The 10,563-nt window shown below is 39.4% G+C and overlaps 2 protein-coding genes across 2 annotated transcripts in view; one reads left to right on the top strand and one right to left on the bottom strand.

Moving 5' to 3' along the window:
* Positions 1 to 6,250, top strand: part of LOC146449456 (origin recognition complex subunit 3-like) — a 25,585-nt gene extending 19,335 nt beyond the window's left edge. The window contains exons 20-25 of the mRNA XM_085101768.1: positions 1,362 to 1,439; positions 2,652 to 2,727; positions 2,842 to 2,907; positions 3,738 to 3,854; positions 4,774 to 4,862; positions 6,015 to 6,250. Of these exons, the coding sequence (XP_084957894.1) occupies positions 1,362 to 1,439; positions 2,652 to 2,727; positions 2,842 to 2,907; positions 3,738 to 3,854; positions 4,774 to 4,862; positions 6,015 to 6,120 (532 nt within the window). The 3' untranslated portion in view covers positions 6,121 to 6,250. The remainder of the gene's footprint in view (positions 1 to 1,361; positions 1,440 to 2,651; positions 2,728 to 2,841; positions 2,908 to 3,737; positions 3,855 to 4,773; positions 4,863 to 6,014) is intronic.
* LOC146449455 (protein MIS12 homolog) lies at positions 6,214 to 10,453 on the bottom strand. The gene is made up of 10 exons (XM_085101765.1): positions 10,296 to 10,453; positions 10,090 to 10,157; positions 9,804 to 9,845; positions 9,052 to 9,114; positions 8,868 to 8,927; positions 8,579 to 8,662; positions 7,487 to 7,549; positions 7,215 to 7,272; positions 7,018 to 7,112; positions 6,214 to 6,351 (listed from the first exon to the last, which is right to left on the bottom strand). The coding sequence occupies exons 1-10, from the start codon at positions 10,378 to 10,380 to the stop codon at positions 6,292 to 6,294; spliced, it is 678 nt and encodes a 225-aa protein (XP_084957891.1). The 5' UTR covers positions 10,381 to 10,453; the 3' UTR covers positions 6,214 to 6,291.
* Positions 10,454 to 10,563: the final 110 nt, after the last annotated feature.

Genomic DNA, 10,563 nt, shown 5'->3' with positions numbered 1-10,563 from the left:
TCTCCCATGATGTGTCTGTTCGGGTCAAATCTCCACGAATCGCGGGCAGCTTGTCCAAAGTCATCGCGACATAGCCATTGACTTGCTCTAATTTCCCCATTGTTTGCAAGGACTGAACGGAGAAAGTTAGCTTGTCACTAAATTCGTGAATCCTGGCGACATTCTGGTCCGGGATGATTGGCAGGTCAAAAATCATTTGCGTGTAGGCTTTGATAATTTCTGAATCCTTCCCATGTTTATCCAGCAAAACGGACTTGGCTCTGTTGTAGCCTTCGTTAGAGAACGGTAAACCCTCGATCGACTTTTTCACCTTCGGGTCCAGGAAGGACTTCAAATAGGCAAATTTAGTGACACCAGCCATTGATGTTTTGTCGATGATCTCAACGAATTGGTTCCAGAACCTGGGCCAATCTTCGTAAGTTCCATCGAAACGCGAAATATTGAGCTTCGGTAATTTCGCAGGGGGAACATGACCTGACGCAGATCCGCTGGCTGTAAACTTGTTTTCCTCTTCGGCTTGTTTCTTTGCGGTCTGTAATTCTGTCTGGAATTTCATCTTAGTTTCAAAAAGTTTTTGTTCAAAGTCTAGTTCCTTTTCTTGTTTTTTGAGTAGCTCTTCTTGGCGAAGCTCTTCTAGAGTTTCTTTCAGGCTCTTAACGCTTTCGTCAGCAGCTAAGATTTTTCCATCCACTTCAGTGATCCACAGGTTGAGATCCTCGGGACTTTCTTTCGCTGCAATTTTTGTCTCCTCCACAACTCGCTTGCATTGATCCGCTTCGGCTGTAAGGACTTTTAGGGCGGTGAGGTGGCGTTCGATGGCGGTTTCATTCCTTAAAGCGTTGATCGACTCGGTTCTATCCGCGGCTAGATTCAGTTGCGTTAATTTAGTTTCCAATGCTTCCATGGTTTCGGTTAAAGAGTCCCGTCGGAGGTGCCAGGTGTGGGAAAACGCTCGCCTCCAAAGCGGTATTTCCACACGAAATCGACAAGGCAGATAACGAAAACGACAGTGAATTCGGGCAAACGATTATACTCACAAGTTCCTCTGGTTTAATTGGTTAACAGGCTTCTTGGTACAGGCTTTAGGCATAGATCTACGGCTGATTAAACTCACAATATCCTCAACAAATGGCTCGACTCAACTCATAAAAACTCTCTGATTGAAACAACTACTCGACTCGATACTGATCAATACACAACTAAAGGCTAATCACAAGGCATTCTCAATTTTGTACTCTAAGGATTGCATGCAGACAAGCAAAATTCTAGTTTCCGGCGTTGACACTTATCTTTCACACTTTTATCACTTAATTATGAGATGTCACTCATTCTAAATTGTAGGTCCCAGTCTCCGACAGTGCAGCAAAGCAGAAAAGAAAAGAATCTCCATATGATAAGTTACGGCAGAGAACAGTGGATTCTTTAGATGGAATGTTTAGGTAACAGCAATGTCCCTTGTGTCCTTTGCTAACTTAACAGGAATTTGGAGGCATGGTAGTAATGTGGTTAGTTGGTAATTCATGCCTGGTTTCTTCTGTTTTCTGCTGGGAGTTGAAAAATACTTTTAGTCACTATATGCTGCCTATGTTTGCAACCCATTCTGGGTGATAATAGTGGGGGTGGGGGGGGGGGGGTGGGGAAGGGGTGTAGCAACACTCCTAGCTACTTAACGCTGGACATCACATCCTGGACTAGCATCCCATCCAGGGAGTAGTTCGTAGTAATGCTGGACTATTCTCAGTGGTCTGGGATGGAGGGGGGGGGGGAGGGTGGGTAATACTCTGTCACTTCATGCTCAGCATCCTTGGATGGCTTCTGATTGACCAGCATCTGACTGGGAAACAGCAATACCTCTAGTTCTGGCATGCTACAGAACATTGGTGAGACTGTATCTGTGTGGGCCACTTGGCCTTCATAGGTGACCTTAATGTGCTGATTCGTTTTGACAAAGGGCTAAAGTTTGAAACATCAGCACTGGAATGTCTTTACAGTGGCCAAATTACCTTGTCTACTCTGTTGGTTTTTCTTTTAGGATTATCTAGTAGGATGATATTCAATTACTCAGAGTTAATGTTATGGCGCACAGACACAGAGAAAACACAATATTCTTTTGTGGGCAAAGTTGGGCAGGGAATATACCCGCAAGGCTCGGATAAAACCACCGACCGGATGATGACTGAATGAGGGGCCTCGGTACGTGGCGCCATACCAAGGGAGTTTCTCATGCCTGTACTGCAGGGGGGGGGAGGGGGCGGGTATAGTTCTCATGTGAAAACGCATGGCCGGCATAATGTCCTTGGGCCAAGATAACCAAGTCCAGCAAATCCAACCCCCCCCCCCCCCCTTCCTCCCAGCACAGGGCTGAAGGGGTGCCGCAGGCAGCAATTCCCCACCCTTAATTATTTTATTAAACATCTCTGAATAACTGACAAGGGATAGAGCAAAATGTAGTGAACAAAAATAGAAAGGGTAGGAGAAGGCAAGCAACAAAGAGAAAGTGGGAGGGGAAAACTTTGCTGCTGCTGGACTTGCAATCTTCCCAGAAAGTGGCGATGCTTAGTTATGTGTAGGGGAAGAGGATAAGCTAATGAAAAGGTGGGAATTAACTTAATTCTAACGCTTTTATCAATCGTTCCTTGTTTTCTTTTTAGAAAATTCTTGACTTGTCCACGTAATATGCCACTGTATGAAGTCATGTACTATGACAATGTACAGGAGACAAGAAAGGTTTGAATCAAATTTAGTTTAATGGTTGATGATGTTTGATGACGTTGATGGTTGGAGTTATTTAGATGCACCAGCACTGTCAGTGTTATTTTGCTGTTGTTTTTGTTTTTGTAGCATTTGGTAGGGATGCCTCGTGTGGCTATCCAAACAGCTCTCAGCAATCCACAGTATTATCTCAAGGTCAGTTTTTTTCTTATCAGTAATCTTGTGTTAATTGGTTCCACTAGGAATTACAGTGCGACTACTATTACCGGGGTCACTTAAAACTGGCCAATCAGAGCACAGTATGATACGAACAGTGAATAATTCCAAATTTTGGGGTTTTAACTGTTGTTTTCCGTCTACTGCTAATTGGTTCAGTCAGCTTTGGTTGAAATTCATTGACTTGTCCTGCATTCTGATTGGCCAGTTTTGTTTAAGTGACCCCGATAACAGTAGTTGCACTGTAATTCCATAGCAAGGAACCTCTCTTTGATTGGAATATGAAAACAAGTACGAGTACAGCTTCCTAATTTCAAGGCAGCCATCTTCTAGAGCATGTACTTTCTCCTGTTGTTAACCATTAGAGAAAGGGTGACAAGATTTTTTCACATGTTATGGTCTAAAATTTGAAAAGTTGTTTAGTATACATTAAATTGTTAGTATTCAACCTTGTACCTTAAGGACCTGGGAAGTCCCTCTAATAAGGCAAAATACATTTGAAACAGGTATTCCAAGATGACCAGATATACATGAATGGAGGACTGATCAATAGTCCCCATGTTCCAAACTAAGTCCTAAATACTAGTCCAGTTCACTCTAATTGTCCAGCTATTTGCTCCTACATGTACAGCCACTGCTACAATATTGTAATATTGTAGGCTGGCACTATAGGTCTTGCCGAAGTTGAATACACAAAAATAAATGAAAATAAAATAATGCCATAAAGGTCCCTGTTACATATATTGTAGTATTGTCTGACACTTATACCGCAATGCAATGTAATCCCCTATGTGTTCTTCTATTTCCAGTGTGAGTGTTGTCAGACTGATGTAGGAACAGTTCAAGACACTTTACCAGACATCTGCATAGCTTACAAACTCCACTCGGAGTGTGGACGGTTAATCAACCTCTATGACTGGCTTCAGGTCTGTATCACACTGTTTAATCCTTTACTAGCACATGGCATGAGCTGCAAGAGGATTGGGGTGGAAGTGGGGCACCAATCCCCTTGCTTGGGCTCGCTACAAATAAATCTCACATGAGACTCCAATAGACCCTTCTCCAAAATGGTGGCCGAAAATTCAAATATGTTAAAATTAAAAACGTATACCAGCACTGGAAAGAGTACTTTTCCTTTAGTAGCCCTGCAAAGTTTCAGCATATCAGGTGTAATATCAGCTGAGAAAATGTAAGTTGAAAAATGAAAAATTTACAGACGTTTGTATGACTGGAGGTATGACGTATACCCACAGTCATACAAACGTCTGTAAATTTGTCAAATTTCATCTTACATTTCCTAAGCTGATATAACACCTAACATGCTGAAACCTTGCAAGGTTGCTAAGGTAAAGGTGCTCTTTCCAGTGCTGGTATCAGGTTTTCATTCAGTTCAATTTTAACTCATTCAAATCTGTTGTCGCCATTTTGCAGGAGGGTCTATTAGAGAGGCTTTCTACTCAGTTTGTTGGTCTCTTTTTTAATGAAACTATTGCTAATAGGTCCTATGTTGATGGGATCAGCTGTCCTCATAGCTGGTTTTTGTGCAATGTACAGATACATTGGTTTTATAGTATATCTTCATTGTAATTAGTGTATTTAGTGCTAAGGGCTCTTATTGATAACAGGGTGCTTTTAAGCTCCTGAAGGGACTACCCTGAGCTTTATGAATAAATAAAGGTGTCTGTCTTTGTGGTTACTGAGAAAAACCTGTTTCAAGTTGGTTTGGTTGGCATCAAACTTGCTTAAGTGGTTGCAAATATTGGACAAGAACTCTCAGCCATCTCAATTGAAATTGGTTGAGGGAACACAAGCGTAAGGTGGTTGATTTTTTCCCCTCTGTTTCAGGCTTTCAAATCTGTTCTAGAACCTCAGACGGCACAACAATCTGCAAACAGTTCACCAAAGAAAAGACAGAAAACAGATGACCAACTGCAGTATCCTTCTCATTTTATTAAATTGACTACACTAACCACTGTGTTATACTTGATAATTTAATAAATCTTTCAGAACTTCTCAACCTTTAAATTTTATTCATTTCCATTATTGGTTATCAACGTATCCCAATGACTTTACTTTCACACAGCTTTAATAATAATTTGTAGAGTATCAGGCAAAGGTTTTCAGATTTTTGATGATCTAGATAATCAATCAACAACAAAAACTGAGAAAAGTCTCTTGCTATAGCAAAAAAATGGGCCCATTTAATAAAACAACACTGTAGTAATTAAAAGCTTGAATCTTACCCTTTCACTGCCATGATCTGAATGTTAATTCTCCTGACCAACTGCCATACATTTCTTTTTAAAATTAGTTCACAGAATTTGGTGTTGCATCAAACAATATCACCTATAAGTAGTTGATGATTTTATTTATTCTCATCACCTGTCTGGTTGACAATGTATTGATGTGAGGAGAAATTACATATTGATCACTCCTGTGAAAGGGCTAATGGGCTGTCATCACTACTGTGCCCACCCAATATTTATGTGATGGCCAGAAAGTAAAAAAATAAATGTCATACAGTCAGACCTCTATTAAGCGGCCACCCTGCATTAAGCGGCCACTTTCCAAAGTCCGAAATTATTTTTTTGTCAGTAAAGTGCAGTTTTCGATACCTCTATTCAACGGCCAACTTCTATTAAGCGGCCAGTTTTCAAAGTCCCCAGGGTGGCCGCTTAATAGAGGTCCGACTGTATTTCCTTTCTGTGAATTAACTAAAACCTTTTCAAAAGTAAAAGACATTGGGGTAGTTAATGACACTGGCTTCTCTTCCTAGAGCATGCAGGTGGCTGCGTGTATTTGATCCTATTCAAATGTGAAGCTTTTAAGCAACTTCTGTACTCTTAACAAAGAAATAAATGTCATTCAGACTTCCTTTAACAGGAGTTTCATTAAGATTTTGAACAGGTGAATAAAAGGTTTTTACACCTGGGCAGGATAGTTAACTTGGATGTGTTCTTTATGGAAGAACAGTCGATTTGCCCGGTGCACGGCCCTTAATGAAACCCCTGCTTTAAAATGGATTGTATAAACCACTGTAGTGAATTACCATGTCTATGGTTATTGACACCTTAATTCTATTGTAGTGCTCGCTTCATCCAAGCAGTGTCTGAACTCCAATTTCTAGGATTCATCAAGTCAACTAGACAGAAAACTGACCATGTACAAAGACTCACTTGGGGTGCATGCTGATGTTGATCTAGTGTCCTTGTTGTGTAGATGTTTTGTAAGCAACAATCATGAGTTCAAAGACCAGTGTTGCATTTAAATTTTGTACAAATCTAATATGAAATATTGAAAATAAATATTTTTGCCAGAAGAATGGTACAAAAAATATTCTTACAGCAATGTAATTAAGCCTATTTAACTTAATTTAATTTTCTTCCTTTTGCTGTTTGAGGAACTGCAGTCTTCGGTTGGACTCTGGAACATAAACAAAACAAACAGCATGAATGAAATAATATTGTCCCTTAACAGTCCAAATCCAATTCATTTTTTCATCCTTAACTAGAGCATTGCTAAAACACATTTTGTGGTCACTGTTTTGTACATGCATTGTTGTTCCCTATAGAAAAGTTGTAATGCATGTGCAAATTATATTAGCTATCTAGCCAAATCCACACTGCATGCAGGAACTGGACAGGTTAAGAAGTAATATATCAAACACGAGGAAGAGTGTTTAATCAGATATCCAAACACTGAGAAGTAGGTTGAAAAAACGCAGTGCAGCCGAGTTTTTTTAAACGACTTCGAGGTGTTTGGATATCTGATGAAACACACTTTCGAGTGTTTGATATGGCTTCTCAAATGATCAATAATTCTTGGAGAAATTCAAGGCTAAAGTTGGCAAAATTTTATGGTAATTAGGATCACATATCCAAACCACGGTCACGGTAGTGATTGTCTTTTGATGAATTATTAATGAGTTTGAGAAATAACTTTCTTGATTTGTTATTAATTTTGACCAAAAATGCACTTGCACCGTTCTAACACCAACCCCTAGCCTTGTACTATGATCTGATTAATTCTTGGTTGCATTGGGAACATCTGAATGTGGCATAAAATTAATAATGCCTGCTAAAGTTAAACCTGAACTTGAAGAGTTCCAGCATTGATTCCATCAGCTAATAGATCATGAACTTTCACAGCTTCTTCTTGTATGGAGATAATGCATTGTTTAACACCTAACAAAACAACAACAGAGGTTATAAAACAAAATAAAAATAATATTCAACACCTTCACAAGAGAAAGAAACTCTGACATCTTTAAAGAATAGATGAATTACCTCCAGCTCCTTTGAAAGCATTCTGTATTGCATCCATCTGTTTTTCAAAGTTGTCAAGCTTAAAAAAAAAAACAGTACACTATATTTGGTGTTTCAGTGTGAGTAAGAGATCTTTCTTAGTTAGGTAATGATAGCTCTTGTTGCAATCTGGCAAAGCCATAAAAAAGCTAATGTGATAGTTAAGGGATATGTTTGCAACCTAGACATACAAAAATAATCAAACATCAAGCTTTGTGACCACTGCAATTTATCAATCATGTTGAGGTCATCACCTTTTCCTGTGCATTGTCCAAATCTGTACTTTCTTGCTTCAGTGCTGAGTTTACATACTTGGCCTGTTAGTAAAGATTGAATGTTAAACACAATACAAGCCAAATCACAGGCAGCCCAAGCGTGCATCACAAGAGAGTGTGTAATAATTAATAACTAGTGGGATGATTACCTCTGAGTGCAAGGGTATTGGGTTACAGGTAGACGTTGAGAATTTAAACGCACAAGAATGCACCACAGATGAGTCAGTTTTATTCATTTTAATGAATGAAAGTTAAATTTAGCATTGTTTAAGCTTCAGAATCTACAGTATTTTATTTCCCATACAAAGTCTTATAACACGTTTAAATTCTCAACAGCTGCCTGTAACCCAATACCGCTTGCACTCAAAGGTCATCGTCTTACTATTAATTAAAAATAAATTATTACACACTCTCTAGTGATGTGCACTTGGTCTGCCTGTGGCCAAATCTGAAATAATTAGGTTAGGTTTTGATGTTTAATCTCCCTACCCCTGCACTAGGCCTTAGTGAAACCAGGTCCACAATGAAAGTAGCCTGTCAAAAGCAAGTCTCCCATTCCTGTTGTGTTTCAGTCAGTATTTTTCAAACTCTAAGTAGGCAGCTATCTTCACTGTAGTTGTGAGCCATAGTAATGAATGTCGGTTTTATGAACAGAGTTGATAACTAAAGGTAATGTGGCCACCGTACTGACCTTTCGAGTGTTAGCCCTTTGTCAGGGCAAATCCTCTCTGGATTCATTCTGACAAAGGGCTCACACTCGAAACGTCAGCACTCAAATCTCTTTATGGTGGCCAAATTACGTTATCAACTCTGATGATAAAACCAAATATTTGTTACTACTCCCCACTGACACAGCACTACAGTTTCTTCAGAAGCTAACCCCCAAATCCACCAGCCATGGTAGCTTGTTGCTGGCAACTAAATGTCACCCCTGCCTCTGTGGAGTGCTATTGAAAACACCTTTTCAGTAGAGTTAGGAGGTGGGTGTCCAAGTCTTCATAATCCTCATGGCAGAATTAAGAAAGCTAGTTTTGGATGGTAGTTGAATAATTGAAGCTTTTCACTACTCACTGCCTTGATCTTCCTTTCCAGTTCTTCAATCTCCTGATCAATCTTTTTCTCATCTTCCACTGTGTACTGATGGTCACCATGCACCTTGGGCGAACAAGAAAAAATGAAATAATTTTTATTCTCATCAGAGAAGAGTTCAGAATACTGCAGACAAGTAATGAAATGAGAGAAGATCATTTCAATGTCTTGTAGCATGTGACCCAACAAAAAGGCTGACATGATTAGCACTAAACAACTATGCAAAGCAAATGGAAAAGAGGAGACAATCAGAAAGTTTTTGTTGCCTTACCTTATCTTCTGGCAAGAGGACATGAGGGGGAATCTTTAAAATATTCTTCTTTACATAAATCTGTGCCAGGAAATAGAAACACCCTGAGAAAATGAACTTCTATCAAAGAATTAAAAACTCCACTCTTAAATGGTAGAAATGTGCTTGTAACATGTAATATTTTTTCTGTTTCTTTGTATTTTACCTCAAATCTGTCAAAAGAGTCATCAATACTCCTGTAAAAGGTTTTGGCCATTTTATCGCATTCCTAAATGAAAATAAAGAATCGTAGCAACAAAAGTAATAAAAGGAAACGTGTCATAAGGAAGGGAGTGGGGAGGCATACAAAATTAATGGTTTTTTTTTGTAAATGGCACATAAATCATGAGTCATCCCATGCCAGTTAGAATACTCATCCTGGTGCCACTTTTTTTTCATTTAAACATCAATGCTTTTCCACATTCACACTTCAATGATTCCAAATATTTCCACCTAATAATCTCATGTCACCCTGATTTTAAGTTTTGTGTATCCTGTTGCAGACTTTTAGAAAGTGGAAAGGAGGAAAATCACAAAGCGAACCCAAATTAAAATAAAAATGCATTAAGGCTAGGTTTGAAATGGGGCAGGCCCAAGCGGGGAGGGGGTAATTAGGTTTATTACTGACAGGGAGGTGCTGAGGCAGACAGAATGCAACCCAAAAAGGTCTCTGCACCTCCCTGTCAATATGTACACTCCCCTGGGGGGAGGGGGAGGAGGAGACAGAGACCAGCCCTACTAATAGGAGACATTTATATTTTAAGCAACCTCGTTCCCAGGGTCCTCTCCTACTCGGCCCCCTTGGGTTCGAGTAGGAGACCCTGGGAACGAGGTTGTACTTTAAGTCCTGCACACTTCAAGGCTTATATTCAATGGAGGGAAGTAAATAAACTTTAATGTTTAAAAATGAAGTCTTACCGCATGAAGTTGTTCTTGTGAAGCACTGCCTGAGAGTGAAGGCTAAGAAAAATCATTGTTTACACAGTTAATTTCTCAAATTACTGTAGTAACCACACGTGCATAAACACTTGATTTATTGGCACACAACTGTGCCTCAACCAATTAGTTGGACAAAACCGAGAAGGTCACTTTTCGGTTTTGAACAAGGGGTATCCTGCCAAAATATGTCAATTTCCCATATTTCTAGCCTGGAAAATGGGGTCAAATACTGGGGAGATGTTGGTAGACTTGAGCAAATACTTGCCTCACTCTTGACGAGATTTTCAAGTTCTTGAAAGCAGTCGATGACATAGTCGTTCACGGCATTGTAAACTACAGAAATCAGAATTAAAAAGTCAGATTAGTTTTAACAATTCATATCGCAAGAACAATTCAAGCTTTGCTCTCAATTCACGAAAAGATTTCTTCGATTTTGGCCAAACTTTTGCTATTTCTTGGCCTGAAGCTTACCTCCATTTGCGAATGAATCTGGTGTGAAACCAAAGAACTGAATTTCATAGTCATGTTCCGAGGTCTTTTTGCTGTTTAGGTCCATCTTTTACAGCAAAGAAAACAAAAATATCGCAGGCAAACTTGTTACATGTCTTACATGAAGGGAACTTTGATAGAAAAATTCCCGCCAGAACAACGAACCAATCTTACTTACTGGGGAGAGGGTAGTCAAGTAATTTTGTTGTCGAACTTGCTTCGACAAATTGTGGTGTTTACACTGTAAATA

This window comes from Pavona decussata, unplaced genomic scaffold, assembly GCF_977016875.1.
Source record: "Pavona decussata unplaced genomic scaffold, jaPavDecu1.1 SCAFFOLD_602, whole genome shotgun sequence".
In the NCBI taxonomy this organism is placed as follows: Eukaryota; Metazoa; Cnidaria; class Anthozoa; order Scleractinia; family Agariciidae; genus Pavona; species Pavona decussata.
Note: the sequence above shows the minus strand (reverse complement) of the source record. Positions and strands in the feature narration are given on the sequence as shown.